The 19,848-nt window shown below is 50.3% G+C and overlaps 6 protein-coding genes across 6 annotated transcripts; 3 read left to right on the top strand and 3 right to left on the bottom strand.

Annotated features, from left to right (window-relative positions):
* Nucleotides 1–15: 15 nt before the first annotated feature.
* Nucleotides 16–6,530, bottom strand: CLUP02_04702 (glycosyl hydrolase family 18; the record flags this gene model as incomplete). Its single annotated transcript, XM_049283713.1, has 17 exons — nt 16–806; nt 889–1,414; nt 1,480–1,931; nt 1,996–2,119; nt 2,225–2,654; nt 2,713–3,801; nt 3,857–4,149; nt 4,253–4,327; nt 4,402–4,536; nt 4,605–4,827; nt 4,989–5,194; nt 5,253–5,282; nt 5,340–5,668; nt 5,728–5,867; nt 5,933–6,089; nt 6,151–6,311; nt 6,367–6,530. 17 exons carry the CDS (start codon nt 6,528–6,530, stop codon nt 16–18), a joined length of 5,325 nt encoding a protein of 1,774 aa, XP_049140856.1.
* A 1,412-nt stretch (nt 6,531–7,942) lies between these two features.
* CLUP02_04701 (LysM domain-containing protein) lies at nt 7,943–10,468 on the top strand (the record flags this gene model as incomplete). The annotated part of the gene is made up of 8 exons (XM_049283712.1): nt 7,943–8,217; nt 8,323–8,605; nt 8,665–8,995; nt 9,058–9,339; nt 9,404–9,528; nt 9,589–9,742; nt 9,818–9,982; nt 10,038–10,468. Coding segments are annotated over 8 exons (2,046 nt in total), but the record flags the coding sequence as incomplete, so codon positions are not given.
* A 1,252-nt stretch (nt 10,469–11,720) lies between these two features.
* Nucleotides 11,721–12,170, top strand: CLUP02_04700 (uncharacterized protein; the record flags this gene model as incomplete). Its single annotated transcript, XM_049283711.1, has 1 exon — nt 11,721–12,170. One exon carries the CDS (start codon nt 11,721–11,723, stop codon nt 12,168–12,170), a length of 450 nt encoding a protein of 149 aa, XP_049140854.1.
* A 480-nt stretch (nt 12,171–12,650) lies between these two features.
* Nucleotides 12,651–14,201, bottom strand: CLUP02_04699 (uncharacterized protein; the record flags this gene model as incomplete). The annotated part of the gene is made up of 4 exons (XM_049283710.1): nt 12,651–13,372; nt 13,428–13,633; nt 13,687–13,998; nt 14,059–14,201. 4 exons carry the CDS (start codon nt 14,199–14,201, stop codon nt 12,651–12,653), a joined length of 1,383 nt encoding a protein of 460 aa, XP_049140853.1.
* Nucleotides 14,202–14,757: 556 nt separating this feature from the next.
* On the top strand, nt 14,758–16,359 carry CLUP02_04698 (uncharacterized protein; the record flags this gene model as incomplete). Its single annotated transcript, XM_049283709.1, has 4 exons — nt 14,758–14,959; nt 15,023–15,740; nt 15,803–16,014; nt 16,067–16,359. The coding sequence occupies 4 exons, from the start codon at nt 14,758–14,760 to the stop codon at nt 16,357–16,359; spliced, it is 1,425 nt and encodes a 474-aa protein (XP_049140852.1).
* Nucleotides 16,360–16,989: 630 nt separating this feature from the next.
* On the bottom strand, nt 16,990–19,382 carry CLUP02_04697 (fungal specific transcription factor domain-containing protein; the record flags this gene model as incomplete). Its single annotated transcript, XM_049283708.1, has 4 exons — nt 16,990–16,997; nt 17,058–17,503; nt 17,561–18,280; nt 18,598–19,382. 4 exons carry the CDS (start codon nt 19,380–19,382, stop codon nt 16,990–16,992), a joined length of 1,959 nt encoding a protein of 652 aa, XP_049140851.1.
* Between the last annotated feature and the right edge of the window lie 466 nt (nt 19,383–19,848).

Here is a 19,848-nt window from a genome sequence, read left to right as displayed (position 1 = left end):
TATTCTTGAAGCTGTCTACGGCATTGGGTTCACCCATTTACCCTTGATTTCATCATCGTAGACCTTGCGTAGCGCTTGGATGGTGGCTCTCCTCTTCTTCCTATCATCGTCATCCTTTGATGCGTCGGTGCCCTGGAGGACCTTCTCGGCCACCGGGATGTACGTGTCTAGCAACTTGACCAGCTTACCTCCTGCGATCTCAGCGCTGGTCTTGACAAAGCTCAGCCAACTCTGCTGGAGGTTGCGCTTCGTCCAGGAACCCTCGCTAACCAAGTGATCCTCCATGACGTTCAGAGCTATACCCACACGAGTGGCCTGTTCGCGGTACAACGCCGAGAGCTCGGGTTCGAGAAGATACTTGAAGGTGACTACAGTGATCTTCAGCGTCCGGAGTGCTTGATCTAAGGGTGTGCCCTCCATCCACTGGGCCTCCTTCTCCAAGCTAGCCTCTTCTTGGAGTCTAGCGCCGGAGCCAAAGGACTTTTGCTTTTGCCAGTTGACCGGCTCGATGACGGAGATAAACTCCTCAGGGTTAAAACTGGCTGCTGGGTAGGACTGTTGGACAACCCAAGTGATCGGGTTGACCTTGGCTCCGTTGGCATCGAGAGGGTTCGGGGTATAGCCCATCCAATCGCCCGCTTTCATTGCTCGGCAGAGGTCCCTCACCCCACGCCCATCTGCGCCTTCGATACTCAGCCAGCGTTGAAAAGTCTGGGCTTCCAACACGTGCTCGATAACGTATTGCTCATTATCGCCCTTCTTGTTTTTAAGAATCTGCTCTCCTCTTTTCTGGATGCTGCTGGCCACTGTGAAAATGCGATATTAGTTGACGTCGACGAAAAAACGAAAGAAGGGATAGTGTAAGCGTCGAGAACAACTGGTACTTACTATTCGAACAATCAGACCAGTCGTTGCTATCGTAAATGAACATGTCCAAGCGGTTCAACGAGGACCAGTCCAACCAATTGACATTATAGAGTGCAGTACCAGCGCAAACGGCAAGAGTTTTGCCGGCACGCTTCTCCAAGTCGCGGTCAAGGAGGCCCGACTGGTACGCGGGGTTCGTGCTCGAGTTGCTGGTAAAGTCATCGTCGGCAGTAACTGAGCGCTTAGTAACGGCGCCCCACGAACCGTCATCCTCACCCTCGTAGAAGCCATCCACGGCCGTGATCTCATTGCATGCCTTTTGCTTTTCGGCGCCGCCCTTGGGAGGGCATGTCTTCTCCTTGCTGTTGGGCTTCAAGTCTGATTCGTAGGGTATGATTCGCTTTTGCAGGCTGGGGGGCGAGATATCGAATGGCTCAATGTCGGTGATTTCGGTTGAGTTGAAGCCAGAGCCGATCAGGCGTCGCTCTGTTGCCCCTGATGCACACTGCCATTCCTTGCCATTTCCGGGAATAAGATTTTTCTCAATCTGAGTGACCTGTGTCAGCATGATGGAACTTGCTCACGTGGACAGCCATCTCAGGGCCTAGTTACCTGCTTGAATGTGTGCGTCTGAGGAGTCCACTTGAATATCTCGGGAATTTTTGCCTGGGCGATAAGAGACATGCCGGCATCCACACCATAGCCGAAGCCGCAGTCGAGGTCGGAATCGACCCTCATGCGGACCCAGGTGTCAGCCACGAGCTCAACATCGGTGGTGGCGATGCTCCAGACATCGTCGAACTCAAGACCAAAGACCATCGTGGGCATCAAATGAAACTCAACATCTCCGTTGCCTTTCATCTCGGCATCAAAGGTGGGTTCGGCAAGATCTCTCCTGTCAATTCCACGCTTAGCCTCGGAAAGCTCCTTCGGATCGAACTTCTCCGTGTGTTGAGGGTAGGTCTGCTGGATATCCCAGTCAACAATGTTGACTCTGGCTTCGACACGTCCCTCGACCGTGATGTCGGCCTTGATCTCACCTCGAAGATCGAGGCGGGGGCCAACTAGATATTCTGTCAGCGAGCTACTTGAATTTGCATTGTCTCTCAGACATTGGAAGATACTTACGCGAGCCAAATCCAGGAATAACAAAACTGGCGCCTTGGAAATAGATGGGAGCAATGTTAAACGCTTCGGAGTCCCAGTGTAGTGACATCCTAGCGTCGAGGGTGAAGACGGCATTCACGCTTCCCTGCAAAAAGGCCTTTAGCACATATTCAAAGTCTCATGAAACCCACAAAAAACGACCAAATATGCATAAAAACATCTGAGAATAGCAGCGAAAATGGAAACATACCTTGTTGGCGAAATGCAAATAAGACTTGCTGAGATCCAGGCCAGTCTCCGAGTTGAGCGTCGTGATGAGGGCAAACCCGAAAGACGTTGCCATCTTGATGCCGGCAGTCGCGACAGCGTCGATCTTGCCCTTGAACTCACCGCAGTCCCACTCTTCTCGCAATAAGACTGCGGAGAGGTCTTCCTCGTAGAGATGGCGCTTCTCCGTCTTGACGATCTCGACTTCAACGAGACTCTCCAGCCACTCGAGGACGTCGTCACCGAACCATCGCTTATGCAGATCCTTCTTCGACAGACCGCCAAAGTGGTTATCGTCGCGCCACTCCTCTTCGAGCCATCTCTTGTGGTTACCACCGAATTCTTCGAGGGACCTCTTGCGCTTCTTCGATACCGGGCGGGTGACGATATGGTCCCAGTAGCCCTCCTGGTTCCTGTGTGGACGAAGGAGGTTAGGATGAATTACTAAATGTGAAGAATAGGGGTACTCACGAATAATCGATACGGAGCTGTGTGTCACCGTACTCTCTAGGAACAAGCTTGAAGTTGTAGCCAAACGTGAGGTCATAGATCACGGGCGGGCTTGCCGTTCGTCGAGTGAGGTGTCCCGGCAACGTCTGGTTATGGGAAACCTCCAGGCTCTCAACGACGGCATACTTGCCCGGTCCGCAGCCCTGATCTTGCGGCATCTCGATGATGGTTCCTGGTGCACCATTTCCGAGGAAAAGCTCTTTGCAGTTGCTATCCTCAGAATCGTTCATGCAAACCATCTGAACAGTCTGCACGCCAAGAGAGTGAGCATCGTTGCAGTTGAAGAGCTCCCAGTGGGAGCCGTCGCGCTTGTCGAGGGTGACTTGGATTTCTGTAGGACTGGCCATGACGTAGAATTGAATGGCAGATTTGTTCGGATCGTCGTTGCTGCCGCCGGTTTGCGAGCCGCCCCAGGTGTCGTCTGTCTTTGTGTTGCCCTTGGTCTTGACATCGTTACCGGTAGGGGGGTCGGGGAACAGGTCTTTCAGGGCGGCCGGGAGGAAAAGGTTAGAGCCACTAGGCGGATCGCAGCAGAAGATACGCGCGCGATTTGGGTCGGGATGCGGGAAGCACATCTCACCACCACCGGCTCCGGCCCAGGTGAGCATGACCTCCGTATTAAGGTCGCAGTGAGCGTCGAAACAACTTCCGGGCTTGCCCTTCCATTCGCAGTTCTTCCACTTCTTGAACTCTTCGTCATCGCAGCACCAGAGACTGATCTTCTTCCACGTGTATTCGTCTAAGGCATCTTCGAGCGCCGTACCCGTGAGACTCTGGAGATGTTTGAGATCGACATCCGGAGACTTTTCGCCAATGTTGCCGTTCCCAAACGCGCCAGAGAAGGTAAGTGCCTTTTGTCCGCTTGGGCACTTTTTTCCATTGTCGTGGAACCTGCACTTGTCGCCGTCGCTGTTCTCGGCCTTGGTTTTGCAGCAGTACATCTTGTTGCCGTCTTTACAGTACTTGCCGTCGCCCCATTTGTTCATTTGGAGGCCGACCTCGCCAAATTCGCAACGGCCATTGCAGGTTGGTGCGTCGCCTTGGCTTCTCCTATATGGCTATCAGCGACAAGGTTTGGGACAATAGACAAAGGTGTAGGTCTTACCATTTACAGTCCTTCGGATCCGGTGCAGAGTTGACGGGACAGCAGAGCGTGCTGTCTTCTTCGGAGGAGTGTCGCGTGAAGAACGTAGCATCTCCACACGGTTGAGTTGTGACGGCCTTGAAGCCAGCTTTGTCGCACTTGCCTCCACAACCAGTGACGTAGCAATTCTGGGCTCCTAGCTGTTCCCATGTGGCCGCTCCATCTTCAGAAAGGGTTTGTCGCAAAGCCAACGCCTTGGTGGTCGGGCCAACGACAGCACCGAGGGCGTCTAGGTTGTCCGTGTCTTGGTCAATCTAGAAAGCAGTCAATACCCAAGCATGATTTCGATGTGCATCCGTGTTCTTCGGGAAGCCAGATGGCATGCATATGCAATGAATGACGGGTGTGCCGACTTACCGACCAGATCAGCAGCCCGCCAAGGCCTTGCTCGTTTGCAAAATCGATCTTGGCCTCGATGGTTTCAGGGTCATCCTAGATGGAGTCAGCATATGCCTTCCTTCACGAAGGCTGACATCAACTTGATGCGACAAAATGACCCCACATACGTAGCTAACCCATTGGTTCTGGTTCCAAACAATGTACTTGATTTGGTGCTCCTTGTCGTAGTACGGCTTGAGATCGTGTTTCTTGATGATATCCTCAATCTCACGGTACGCCAACGTTCCAGAATTTGCAGTGCACTGATTTCAAACTGTCAGTAAATGAAGGATGAACTTATCCATGCTCAAGTGTAAAAACACCAACTTACCGGACCAGGAGCTGCACCTCCGCGAAACTGGCATCCAGGCTTGTTGCAAGCCGGGTCCGTCAGCTCGAAAGAGCGACCGTAGAAACCAATGCCAAGGTTGAGCTTCTCGGGAGGAATGTCATTGCGCCAGTACAGGTCAAGTGCGAGCTTGATCTCAGTGAGATTTGAGTGTGCGAGAACATTAGAACCGATGGGGTTCCAGGCATCCCAAACGCCGTGCAGACTGTCTCAAGTTAGCCAGGAACTGAGCACACCCATGAGTAGATGGCTCCCCGAGACCGGCAAGGTAGGGTTTGTTTCAGAAGCTGCGACTTACTCGTAACCTACAAAATCGAATTAGAAACTTTGGCTTCGGAACGTCATAGGATCGCGAAGAAGAAATACTTACTCATAATGTTCACAAAGTCGACAGCGTCAGTACTTGCCTTAAGATCGAAGTGTCGCAGATACCAGAAGCTAGTCGGCGTAGTGAATGACACAACATAATCAAGGGGTTGGTTCTTGATGGCCTCCTTGAGTTCTTTGAGCAGGAGTGTAAAGTTCTTGCCATCTTCTTCCGCGCCGCCGCGATCATCAGCTCCTGGATATTCCTTCGGGAAGATTGTCAGCGAATTGTAAGACGGACGTTGAAGCAGAGCTCAAACATACCCAATCAAAATCAACACCATCGAAACCATACTAGAATTCAACGTCAGCTAGAATGACCCGGATCAAGGGTCAGGAGATGTTTATCACCTGGCGCATAAAGCTCATGAGATTGCCGATGAACTTGGATCGGTTTGCTTTACTGCTTGCAACATCATGGAAGACGAGCTGGGTTGCACCAGGGTCGTTAAAGGTCCACCCTCCAAGGGCTACCATGACCTTAAGAGCTCGGTTCTGCTTCTTCATGGCGGTCATCTTGGAGAAGAGATTCGGCTCCAGGTCGTCCATTGGAACGATCTGAAAGTCGTTGGGCGAGACGTAGGCGAAGGAAAACATAAGATGATTCAACGCTCCCACGGGCATTTGGTCGATCGACATGCCATTGCATGCTCGGGAGTGTACCCATGCCTCGTAGTAGCCTTATCAAGTCAGTGATCCAGGCTATCTTCTGATACTGTTGTAAGAAGAGATAACGTACCAACCACTCTTTGACGGACATTTCTGTTGGATGACCCTGACCCTGGCTGGTCGCAATTGCTTTGGCAGCTGGTTTCCTCATCGTCGGTCTTTTTGCAAAAGTCTTCGGTCATGCCGCAAAAGCCAAATGGCGAGCAGCAACTGCATATCCACACACCACAATCAGCATCTATCTCGTGAGATGATTAGAAAGTTGTGAAACTTACACGTTCAGAGGGCACTCCTTGCCCTCTGTTTCGGCATATCGGCCACACTCTGCCTTTGCATCGCAGTTACTCCAGCATTTGTCATTAGGAGATTGGCCGTTTGTACCACAGGCCTCCGGGCCGTAGTTGCACCACCCGGTCTTGGCACAGCAAGCGCCTGTTCATCAATCAACGTTAGATAGAGCCAACTCACGCTGAAAACCAAGACAGAAACTAACCGTTGCCGCAAGGTCTGAATTCGTTACAACTATAGTCCTGCTCTTGAGTCACCTGGCGACCCAACAGCAGATCACGAGTTTGAATCGCTGCCAGTTCGACACTGGTAGGGCAAAGGGGAAGGTTCCGATTCTGAGCTGGTTTGACTGAGTAGTCGAAAGGGCTGCCACAAAAGACATTAGAAACATGTCTCTATAAGCAGAATTCCATTTACGAACTGGTAGGCTTCGTTACGGCATGTTGTGGTTGCCAATTCGGCTTTGGATGGGCCATCTCGGCTGCCGGTAGGAAAAGCATAGGAAAATAGTGAGAAAAGAGAAAGGAAAATAATAACGAATGTAGAGGAAGGAAACTGTCGAAAGAGTGTATTGTGGCCTGCCATTATGGCGGCTACGAATGCTATCTAAACGAATAAATAACAACTAGCAAAGGCAAAATGAAGCCAATTTGTCCTGAGAAATAAACATCATGATTTTGCCCCGACGAGTAAATCCTAGAATACCTACATGTATTCTTACAATCCCTCGGACTTGTCTACCTCACTACCCTAGAAAGGGTCTTTCGAGGAAACTCTTCGCCTCGAGCACGGAGATTTTCAGACGCTCCCAACGACAGGGGTCTCCATCTATAGGCTGCAGGTTCGCGCTGATAACTTTCAAGCACCACGCGGGTTCTACAGGGGAAGTCAACAAGGGTCAGGCGGCCGCCGTGTGCGAGCCTCTAGGTACCATAGTAGAGTAAAAGTCGCAATAAAATCGGTCTCGGGACTTAGCACAACCTAAATTAACTTAGCTCACGGAGTAAGCTTCTCTTTCTTAAGCATCGGGAGGAATTAGCGCTTACACGTTATATTTACCGCAATCCTTCACTAGGGAGTAAACCCCATCTTCGTTACGACTAGCATTAGATACAGAAAACAGGGGAATAGGTATTTACAACCTGCACAATTCTAATTACCGCATACCTATAACTAGCCCTGAATCCTTCGCCAAGCCGGACTCGCCATCTTTAGCAAAGAATTCAACGAAATCACACTTCAGTTAGAGTCTAGAGTACAACTAGTAAGCCGGAAAGTGGGCGTGATGCTCACCTAGTCAGCGCAGCAATCATTTAAAATGCAGGAGGGCTGAAATTGACGGTGTCAAGCAGCATCTTTCACTTAAACGCGATCCATTTCGGTCGTTAGCATCGGTGTTACCAAGATCGTGGCCAGTATTCATTGCCACAACGTACTTCAAGTTCATATTATAACTATGGTCTACCTATGCGCGATTGCTTTCTCCTCGGTTCCTCACCAGAGCCTTTTTAGTCTTCCGTTTGTCCTTTAAGTCTCGAGAATCTCGAACTCCCACAATCCTTATTACTATCTCCTTAACAGAGCCTCTCGTTTAAGCCGTTCCTGCCAATATAGCGTCCACGCTCTTTCATACCCGGTCTTTACCGGCCATCACCCTGACATTCACTCTTTTCACTTCGATAACCCTCAGAAGCCAGCTATTCACCACCAACACTGTGCCAGAGGGGCTAAGCGCAGGATATTCTAATGCTCTCGTAGCCAATATCCCTTATGGGAACGGCATCACCCTGTTCACCAGAAGAGAGTATTATCCCCTCACAGACTTAAAAGCGCTTTGCGTAGACTCTTATGCCTCTACACTCGAGGCCTACCACGTCGATATAGTTTCCAGTTGCGCTACAGATAACTAGCCCGAAAAGATAGAGGTCGACATACCGCTCGTTATAATCTGCGAGCTGCTAAGATATAACTACAACCTAACATACCTAACGGACAGCGGCCGCTTTTACAATAATATTACCGCCGCTTTCGCTACCTCACGCGATCCGGAGGCGGCAAATGTACAAGGTGCTCTGCCTGCCGGCGGCGACTTTGGTGACTACGTGCCGTCTGATACGTGCGACGGCTGCTTGGTGAAGAACCTTCGGTTCCAAGCCGGATCTCCTTACTTTGACGGACCAAGGCTGCAGGCTCAGTCAGTCTACGAGTCTCGCACGGCTGATTGTGGCATCACGGGAGCACCTCTCGTCACTACCACGATCAGTCTGTTCACGTAAGTATTCGTTCTCTTATCGAAATAAATTACCACGACGCGAGGTGTTCAACACATCACAAAATTTTGGAGATAGGAGAACGTTAGCTGACAAACCGTCCGTAGACAAACAACAGCGGCTCCGACGCCCACGCCGACCTGCACAGGGAAGACTTACTCCATTCAGCCAGAGGACGATTGTAATTCCATCTCCGTAGCACAGAGCATTGGAACGGAGTGGCTCCTCTGGGACAACGACTTGCTGGCATTCTGTCACCAGTTCCCTACCGAAGGAGAACTTTGCCTGGTCAACACTTGTGATATCTACACGGTTGTTGAATCTGACACCTGTGACAAGATTGCAAAGGCTCATGGCATGACTGTGACTCAGCTACTATCTTGGAATCCTGTAGGTATTCCCTATTTCTACATGAACGTGGGTTTGTAAAGGAGACTAACTGGCGCAAGTCAATCAACTCTGGATGCTATAATCTCAATCAAACCATTGGCCATCAAATCTGCGTGTCGGTTCCGGGGACTCCTTATGTGGAGCCATCGCAGACAACTTTGCAGCCCTCAATTCCCCTGACTGCTGCGCCGGTTCCCACGAATGTTGCGGCCGAGACGAACACATATTGCGGCAGATACTACACTGCTATCCTTGGAGACTATTGCAACTTAATTGTTATGAAATTCGGAATTTCCATGGACGACTTCTTATTCCTCAATCCCGCAATTAACGAGAACTGTACCAACTTGTACGCCGAGGAGTCATACTGCGTGCAGCCCGTCGGAGACTGTAAGTTTATCCAGACTCACATGCTTTCTTACTCTGAGTGAGTTCTAATCGGAGGTGCCTAGTAAACACGTACACCGGAAAGCCCGGACACATCACCTTCGCGATCACCATGACGGGAACCGTCGAAGACTCTGCAACAACGCTGCCTGACAATATCTGGACGGCTCCAACTCCCACGACGACTCTGCTTCCCATTGCTACCGGAACAAGGAAGGATTGCTACCACTATCTAACGGGAGACGACTGGCAGAAAGACATGACCGGAATGTACTTGGCATCCAACTGCGCTCTTGCCGCCGAGGTCTTTGACGTTACCCTAGAAGACCTCGAAGTCTGGAACCCGAGTACGTCTCATTCATACTTGAACACTATGCGAGCGCAGTCCTCGCTAATCACATTCCTTGGTAGTACTCGGAAACGCATCCGATGATGGATGCTCATTCGAGAGCGGTTTCCGCTATTGTGCAAAATGGTACACTGGCTCAAAGAAGTTCACAAACCCGGATCCGCTGGACTCAAGCTTACCGGCTCGGGTGAGTAAATGTTCCTCTCTGTCTATGGACCTCAGTTCAAATCACTGACTTCTTACTCAGGATGGAATGACAGAAAACTGCACTCAAATTGTTGAGGTTGATACCAACGGTAGCCCTTCATGTTCAGAGATTTTGAGTGAATGGTCTCTGACCATCGCTCAATTCTATGCGTGGAACCCAAGTGTAGGCCCAGAGTGCGGTGGTATGTGGGCAGGTAAGAGATCTAACAAGTTTCTAAGCCCAGAAATAGTGGCATATAGAGAAGCAGAAGAGACTAACTCTCACACAGGGTACTACTACTGCATCAGAACCTCAGATTTCGTGGAACCGTCAGCGACAGCAACCATTACGACTTCAATATCAGCAATCGCTTCGTCGACCGCAGGCCCAACACCTCCTGCAGCAACTCACGACGGCCAACCAGCTAATTGCAACAAGTGGCATGTGGTCACTGGTAAGTCGACTTTTCTGACAATTTGAATCGATTGACTCTTACACATTCTGAACAGGCGGCGACTGCTCCACGGTCGAGGCGGAGTACGGTCTCACGCATGCCCAGTTTCTGGCTCTGAACCCTGCTGTATCAGAAGACTGCCTCACAAACTTCTGGGGTGGTTACGCATACTGCGTCGGTACGAGCGACAGCGTGACCACCACCGGCGGCTCGGGGGTAACCTCCACTTCGGCGCCGGTATCCACTCCGACTCCCACCAACGGCCCCGTTGCGGCACCGTCGCCAAATCAGGCGGGCAACGCGATCGCAACGTGTAACAAGTACGCCCAGGCTCCATCAGGCGACTGGTGTTCAGCCTTCATCGAGAGGTACGGTCTCGCGGCTGCAGACTTTTACAGTTGGAATACGGTGCTCGGAACCAACGGTGAAAATTGTGGCACCAGCTTCTGGGGGACTTATTGGTACTGTATTGGTGTTGCGGCGTAAGATCTTAGTCCCAGCCCCATAGTGTTCTAATTGCCCCTTGAAACCACATCTATCACAAAAATCCATGCGGATGATACCCGTGCTTTCTTACTAGGCGGGTATGCGGCAACTCCTTCGCTCCATATTGCTGATCAGTAAAAACAACCAATCTAGTTGCTTTTGCAGTTCCTTTCAACACTTGTGAGACCAACCCAGGTAGTCGCCTAGGACCTTGCCAAAAGGTTGTGAAAGGCAACGTGATAGTTGCCTTACCTGCACCGTAATTTCTTTCGGGCTAGATGACTGTGATGTGTTATGATTATCAGCTAAACAGCATCGTACTGATGTGACATCGTCTGCGAGTGTTTGAACCATATATCTTGGCACGTTACGAGCTTGAGGTTTATAACGCTCTCGGGAACAGCCAAGCAACTTGAAACCGGCTGCTTTATGTTATCAACTCAATCTGTTGCTCTACTCTACAGATTGCAATTATTCTTAGTCTCAGACTCCTGACCGTTGTCGAAGCCGAAATCAATACTCTACAAACATTATTATTGGAATCATTTATTCTCCCGTCACAGTCCTCCACTTCCAGATGTTCCACTAAATAGGTTGCTGATTCATCAGCCTCCATTCTCCCTCTGATTCATTCCCTTTCACTATTCTCAGATCACTTAAGAGGGCATGGCTCAAAGGTATGCATCACCTCTAGCTAATCCTTCTACTGCGCCAGGAAATGATTCAAGGCCACTTTCTCAAGTCCGTCAGTGTAGAGTTGCAACACTCCCCATGACTCTGCGCTCTTTCAACATAGTGTTGTAAACGCTTGGTCTTGTTTTTGCTGTGGTGCCCTAAGCTCTTCCGGGTATGGTCTGTTTTCGATGCGTATGTGCAAGGCAGCTCTTATTCAGACCTGTCCCTCAAGGTGATCACGTAATGCACTGTAAGATATATTGACAAGACGATTCGCATGATCGACTTTACTTTGTGTTACCCATATGGCTATAAGAATAGCAAGCACATCAATGCTGCAGCACAAAAGGTCCAAAGCCGGCAGTTAAGGAGCGGGGTACCTAGGTAAGGAAGGAAGGACTTTGTCATTCAGCCGTCAGCACTAAGCAATTTCCAGTATATTCTGGCCTTAGTCAAGCCTGAAGGCCAGGCGTTTCATCCCTGGGGTTTTAATAAGGTCTCGCGTCTCTCCTCTTTCCTTTTTTGAGCAAAACTTCTTCAAGTTTTTCCCGGATCCTCCAGCCGTCAACGCTTCACAATGACTACTCATATCCCCTCTATCTACAGAGCCATCTTCCTCTACTGGGACCCACCGTGCGCGCTCTGGGGCGCGTTCATGTCCTTCTTCACGCGTGACTGGATGCTTGACCAGTTCTTCCTCGAATCCCACACCGGAACGCGCGATGCAGCCCACGACATGCTCCTCTACCAGGGTGGCGGAGCTCTGGTTGGCTGTGCTATCCTCAATGGCATACTTCTACGATACACGCAAGACATTGGAGTATGGAAGATCGCGCAAGCCGCTATTCTAGCTATTGACCTTTCCCTTCTTGCGGGCACCTACGAGGTGTTTGGAAAACAAGGCCGTCTCTCCCCAATGACGTGGCAGGTTGGGGACTGGGTTGGGATGATCATCACGATTGGAGTGACGGTGGCGAGGGTCTCGTTCCTGGCCGAGCTTGGCTTTAAGAAACAGAAGTTGAAATAAAGAATACGAGTGTGACTGTTCAAGTCGAAGGAGATACCTCTTGGTAGCTCATTGAAATCGCGCCAATTAATTTGGCATGAGGAATCGTGGGGCAGGGCAGGTTTGCACGATGAGGAGATATTGGTGATCGAATACCAATGCCATATGACGGCTCATGCGAGTGATTCACAGGCATCTCGGGAGGGATTAGACATCTTTATATAATGTACTCGACATTACCTACTAAGTTTGACTTTACGTACCTATATAAAATAACAATATATCCTACGTCCTCATACACTACCCTACCTCAGGAGTGTTCCAGTCTTATCGAAACAAGAATCGTAATTTATGTATATGCAAGCCATTCTGTCACACAGCAAGACGTGGAGTGGTTGGGACATAGTGCAATATTGGACACGTTTTTTTCGAGTTGTTCTTGATGTTATCAATCATTACTGCTTCCCAACACCTTATCACTACATACAGGTTCCCTCATAATCATACCTTGGTGGATCTATAGTGGTCGTATCTGAGTATAGCATTGAGAAGAACCTGCGCTCCGTTACCGCAGTCCGTCGGCGAGCAATACTCAGTAGGGTTGTGAGTTATTCCCTCTCTGCATGGAACGAATATCATCGCCGTGGGCACCATCGTAGAGGTGTGCACACTGTCGTGTCCAGCGCCACTATACATCCTTCTCGTCAGTGATCCTGCCTGTTCTCCGAACAACGACTCGCTTCCCTTCTCGATGCATTCAATACAATCCTTGTCAAAGTTGGCAACCTTGGCATCTGAGTCGACCTTCCAAGAGACAGTGCAACCACGACCACGAGTGCATCCCGCAGTGACTGTTCCAACATTCTCGCCCCTCGCAATGCTCTTAAAATCTCTTCGAAGAATCTCTTCCATTTTGTTGATATTCTCATTCTCACTAGATCGCAGGTCCAGTGAGAAGGTAACGACCCCAGGAACGGTATTTGTGCTTCCGGGCTCCAGGGAGAGGAGGCCAGTGGACGCCAACGATTTGAACTCGGTAGCGACTTGATGTGACCGCAGAATCATTTGCGCACTGGTCAATAGAGCATCGGACCGGTTCTCAAAGTTAGTGGCTCCTGTATGACTGTCTCGGCCCCCGACGGTGATAGTGAACCATTTGCTGGCCTGGACTCCCTGGACAACACCGATACATTGATTGGATGCCTCAAGAATGGGCCCTTGCTCTGAATAATCATGTCAGTATGCGGTCACTTCTCGGCAAGACATCAGATTGCGTACCGATATGAAGCTCGAAATGAGCTGCCATGGGCGTTGCGGTGTAGTGCGCAGGTATGGCGCCCAAGTAACCTATCCTCTCCAGCTCGGACCTGACTGTGACATTTGCATCTTCGATATCAGCGATTCGATGTGTGCTGTTGACATCTGTAATGCCAGCCCACACAGCAGAAGCCATCATGCACTGTGGAAATCTTGCGCCCTCCTCACTGCGTGCTGTAAGCAATTACATCAATGATACCTGACTAAAGCCAGCACTTACTTGGTCCAGTCAACAACACCAACAGGGTACTCGGTTTCGGTTCCAGACTCATGCAGAGCTCTCAAGGCTGCAACTCCTCCGAGAACACCAAGGATACCGTCGTATCTGCCGCCAGCGGGTTGCGTGTCCAGGTGAGAGCCCATGAACGTAGGGTAGCCTTCTCTCCTGCCAGGCCGAATAGCGAAGATGTTGCCCATAGCATCCACCTGCACCTTGCAACCGTACTTCTTGACCTCTTTGATAAACCAATCTCGTGCCATTTTATCTGCATCACTCAACGCTAGCCGGGCCATGCCGATCTCGGTCGGGGCGCTATTCCATTGTCAGCTTTTGTGATCTACCTGAAAGCGAGAGGACATGGCGCAGGCATACTCTCCCCATCTCTGTCCCCCTCCCCATTGAGCTGTGAGATGTATGTCATTCATCAGCCGTTGCCTATCTATAACCACCGTGGCTACAGGGCTGGCCCGCGACAGAATCTGGGCAGATGTAGTCATGGTTGCCGTCGTAGACATGTTTGCGGAGCGAAATGCGATGTCCCCTTTTCTTAGGTTCCGCTCATACAACTTGAAGGAAAGATGCAGTCGAATGGCTGTGTGAAGAGGAACAAAATCATGCTAATTTGTGCCTCGATATTTATCTTCTCAAATACATACACGGCTCGATGATCTACCGAGTATGAGCACTAGTAGTTGACTCCTGAACGTATTCTATCGTGGTACCATACCCACAAATTATTCGGCGAATTTGTCTCCACTACGATTCATTAACAGATTCGGCGGATTCTAGTTCCATAGTTTCGGCGAACACGAAACCTGACTGGTCAATTGCTTCTACGCCGGTTCCAAACGACCGCTTATCAACGGCTAATATAGCAGCCTAGATTTGTTATCAAGGCTTATTGTTGAACTGACCCGGCGAAACTTATCAACAGATACGGGTAATGCCGATAAGCTCGTTCAACATCATCGTTGGAGTTATCAACTATTATGCTGTCTTCAAAAAGGACAGCGGGGTCTCAACTCGAATCTCATCAAGTCCAATCACTTTCACCTCCCAGATACAATAATCATGAAGCACACCAAAGAAGCCAATATCAACTCTGACTTCATTCCGAGCAACATTACCGATTCACCACCTCCAACCATGGGTGAAAGCTCGATCTTGATCGATCCGGTCCTAGAGAAACGCGCCATCTCAAAATTCGACAAGTACATGATGCCGCAAATGGCGTTGCTTATGCTCATTGCATATCTTGACCGAACTAATATTGGTTTGTGAAAATTGCATCGCGTCCAGTCTTGTGGCCGTTGGTATTAACACGAGCTCTTGGCAGGAAACGCTCGAGTTTTTGGTTTCGAACAAGACTTGGGGCTCGTTGGAACACAGTTCAATGACCTGTCAACCTTATTCTATCCGACCTACGTCCTCTTCGAGATCCCCTGGGTCATGGCGGTTAAGAAATGGGGAGCTAACGCAGTCCTTGCTGTCGCCATGATCGGATGGAGTGTTGTTACTATCGCAACAGGGTTCATCCACAACTATTACCATGGAATTGCTGTCCGCCTCCTCCTGGGAGTTTTCGAGTCCGGCCTCTTCCCTTGTCTTGCTTTCCTGATTTCGACCGTCTACTCCCGGGCTCAGCAAGCCAAGCGCATTGCCGTGCTTTACGGTGCGATTGCCCTTTCAGGTGCTTTTGGTGGCCTCATTGCCTACGGCATCCAGACAATGGGTTCTAAGGCCGGACTCGAGGCCTGGCGCTGGCTGTTCATCATCGAGGGGTGCATCTCCATCGTGATTGGCCTGGCTCTCTGGGTCACGCTACCGTTCGACTCTGAGAAGGCATGGTTCCTCAACGAAGAGGAGCGCTACGTCATGAGCATGCGTGTCAAGAGAGATGTGGCCTATAAGGGGGAGAGAAAATTCGAGTGGAAGTATGCCAAAATGGCTTTTACGGAGCCCATTATCTACATTGCCGCCATCGGCATGTTCTGCTCGTCCGTTCCGCTATTCGGCTTCACCACCTTTTTGCCTACTCTCATCGTTGGTTTTGGGTAAGTCTCTTTTCTAGCTTTTCTTCCAGTGCCATTGAAAGTATGCATCTCACACATAGTAGATATACTTCCCTCCAGGCGAACTATCTCTCCATCCCGGTGTACGTCTTCGCCTGCATGTTTCTGTGCCTCGTCGCTTGGCTCTCGGACAAACTCAACAAGCGCGGCATTCTCGCCATGATCGTTCCAATTCCTGTCCTTGTTGGCTATGCGATCACCGTCGGCACTAGCAACCACGGCGCAGACCTCTTCGCCATGTTCCTCGTTGCTGCTGGTGAGTCCGGTTCGCGCCCTACTGAAGCTATCCAGCTCCTAATATGTCATAGGTGTCTATCCTTACAACACCCTTGTCGTCACTTGGGTGACAAATAATCTTCCCACCGACCACGTGCGCTCAATCGGTATCCCTTTGCTCATCTCCATCGCCAACGCCTCGGGAATTCCCTCATCCCAGATTTATCCGAAGAAGGACTCGCCGCGCTACATTATGGGCAACGCAGTCTCGCTCGCTATGGAGGCTATTGCTCTGGTTGCGGTCGGACTCATCCACATCCTCGTCCGTAGGAGAAACGCAAAGCAGGTTGGAAATGTATCTGGAGGTCTCCGGCTCGCGGTGTGAATGTGATCAGTGCTCATTCACTAGTACTGCGGTGCCCCAGGAGAACATGTGGAGGTGCCCGACACAATCTGATACATAGACATATCAAAAGTATCTTGCCATGAGCGCCGGGACTCGCTTGTGCACGTGTTGACCCACAGTTGCCGCTGAGATTTGCAGTGTCGGTCGTCCTAGAAGCCGTTTTGTAGAAACGCTCCAGCAATCATGCTTAGGATAGCGATGTGCAGCAGCTTCTGTAAGGTGGGTCCCAAATTTGATGTGCGCGGATTATGAATGCTGATGAGATCTCGGTAGTTTGCTTCCATCCGTGGGCACGATGCCCAAACGTTTGGGAAACCAGTGTATAGCGAGCATATAACAGTGCAATGTCGACTTCATGTCGAGTCTTTGATTACTTGTGCTACATATCTGTTAATCCTAAAGATCTTGTTCATGTTTGACCAGTACATCGCATCCAACCGTAGAATCCCAAGGCTCATGTCCTCGAAGCTTTGAGACTGGTGTCGCAATATTTGCCGCCACTTGTCGATCAGAATCTTGCACGTTTTTGCGTGCTGCACGCTTGGTGATTGGACAAAGAGTAAGGCAAGAAAGCTTGAGGTTATCGCCCAACCAATGCGAGACCCTAGGTTAGCCCACTAATTAGACATGTGCTTGTAACTGCGTACTTCCTGGCACGAACATGAGGCGTTACTTACAAGCATACCAGAAACCGGCAAAATCCCAAGACATCAGCTCGACGGTGAATGTGCTGATAATCCTCGCACAGTTTTCGGCAGCACATATAATCAGCTCTATCTCGTTTCGCAGACTCTCGCCCAGTTCCGGTCCAGTCATGTTGGCATCCGAGCTACTACAAAGATCATCTGTCTGTGAAACTGCATTCGAGACAACTTCCAGGTCGATTTTGCCCAGTGGCCGAAGCAAAGCTCGGTAAAGTAGAATTTCGAGAGTCAGATACGCGAATTTGAGGCAGGCTGCCGAGCTTGGTGCGGCGGGAGCCACCCTCTCGGGATCTATCTTTGGTGTCTTTAAATAGATAGGAAGACTAGCATACCACAGCTTGAGCTCTTCACGAAGAGGTTTGATAGCCCTGATGGAGCCAGCAAGGTCATCGGCGAGCTTCTCAGTAGCCCGTATCGTGCTGTGCGATTTCTCTCAGCGCATGTAAGCAACAAACAACGGGCATCAGAGGACTTACTAAAGACAACGGTATATATTGTCGGCAATAATGGTCAAAGTTGCGAGTCGCTGGGATATCATACCCTCATCGGACTCATGTGTTGCAAGTCGCAGCTTTTCCGCGAAATCGTTTGCTTTCGTATCATCGCCAAGCCCAAGAAGCATTTCCCCAACCTCAAAATCCAGTGAAGTGAGCTCCGACACATTCCACTGATCTGGTGCGATTATAGCAGGCCTTCCCAACAAGAGACTTCTCCACGTCGCCTCGGAGAATGTCATCCACCACAAGCGGCGTCGAAGCCGCTTTTCCCACGGCGGTATTGACCATGAACTGCAGTCCAGGTGCAGCGCTAGGCTCGTGGCTAAGCCAACGACAGAGGCGATCATAGACCAGGCGAAAGACGTGTCCGCGGATACATGCTGCACTCCTACTCGGGGTTTATGAAGATACAGTAATGCGCTTGAGATGGTAGATAGTTTCGGGGTATGTAGCGTAGTCTGAATCCCGTCATAGACAATTTGCCATAGTCTTTGGGCGGAAGGTTTCTTGTAGACACTGGAGACGCATAGTATGTCATCGTATGCAGTGAAAGGGAGCGCAGAAGCGTATATAGCGGCCAGCAGATAAGTTGGCAGTGGAGCATGTCCCGGGGACGCAGACTTGAAATGTCCATCAAAGGCGGTCACTATTTGTGACCGAGAAATAACTGGAAATGCTGGGTAAACATATTGTACGAACCTGGACAGTTAGGGTCATGATGCTTGGTGGAAACGGGGCAGGCTTACAATAGAACAAGTCTCCGTCCGACATCTTCACTCACCAAGTCGTTCAGTTCCTTTCTCACTGACTCATAATTATATAAATGATTGGTAGGACCGAGGCGTCTAAGCTCATCACTCAAGTCATTTGAAGTTAGAAGGAATTGGACCGGAACATTGTTTTCATCTGATCTGGGATGTTCTGTGACCGAAGAATGGTCGCGATGGAAGGGGGTCCCGCTCTGCGTCCTTCGATATATCACTCGAAGAAACGGAAATTCGTCTGCGTCGTTATACAAGTAATGCCGGAGAAGATAAGGGTCCGACTCTCCCGAGAGACCAAAGTACGCGCTCTGGAACTCAGGTCTTTGGTCGATGGTAAAAGCAGCATCGTTCAGATTAGACGACTGTGCACAGCCATCGTGTGGTTCTGTCGAGAATCTAATCCCGATCTCGTGCGCGGAATTCGCGCCATTTGACGAGGCTTCAAATGTTGGCAGTGGAGCTGCTCGCTCGGGTGTCTCGAAATCATGCTGATGAAGGACTTGAGAATTCGCAAGCGGGATTCCATCAAACTGCATCAGACCAGCGCCAATAGCAGTGCTCGCGAATTGTGTTTCATCTGGCGGAGGGCTGCCCCAGATCCTTTCATCGGTGAAGCCCCCATACATCGCGTCCTCGTCCGCGGGGTGCTGGCTGTAATGGTCATTCGTATGGTCTCCAAGGGAGCCCTGAACAATGTCGCTGGCTAGATCTCCTGGCAGGATTGTTGAAGTGTCGAAGCCGACTCCAGTTTGTCCGAGGTCATCCAACCCGTCGCAATCATTGGGACTACCCCCGGACAGAGAGGCGGTTGCCGACTCATGAGTGAGAGCCGACTCGTGAGTGGGATCATCGAGAAAGCTGCAGCGTTCGCCTCGTTTGCGGCACGTTATGCAAGATGTATCTTTTCCCGCGCGGCGGCATGAAGTCTTACGCGCACGGCAAAGCATGCACGGCCGATCCTCTTTGAACGATATGGCCGGCGTTGCAGGGCGTTGGGTGTAGTCCGCATGAGTGCGAAAGTTGGGTCCATGATGCATGCTTGAACGGGAGACGGTACATACGTCTTTATGCATTCAAGGAGCCACCTCGGTCATTGCCACATTGAATGCTTTGGGCTATTTCAACTGCCGCTTTCTCAATGCATCAGATCGAAGGTTGTAATTTGTCAGTTGTCGGACCAAGGTGGGAAGCAAGACATGGAACGATCACCCTCCCCACGGGGCACTCTTGAGACTCCACAGATAGGCGAATTCTTTTTCCGTAGCAGGCGTCTATCGGCCCATCCGTCATTCCAGTATGTAACTATGCCTTCTAAAGTAGGCCAGTAGAGGCGCGCCCTTACCACTTGTGGATAAACTCATCCCGCCCAAAATATTTTGTAAACCCTTTGTTTTACCACAATAAACTCGGATCCTGGAGATATAGATCACATACATATACCCAAGGCTGACACTGGTCGTAGTCCGCCTATGAAGCGTCCTATGAGGGAAGAAAAACTCGAGC

Source organism: Colletotrichum lupini, chromosome 2 (assembly GCF_023278565.1).
Source record: "Colletotrichum lupini chromosome 2, complete sequence".
Lineage (NCBI taxonomy): Eukaryota > Fungi > Ascomycota > Sordariomycetes > Glomerellales > Glomerellaceae > Colletotrichum > Colletotrichum lupini.
The sequence above is the reverse complement of the archived record's forward strand: the minus strand, read 5'-3'. Positions and strand labels throughout refer to the sequence as shown.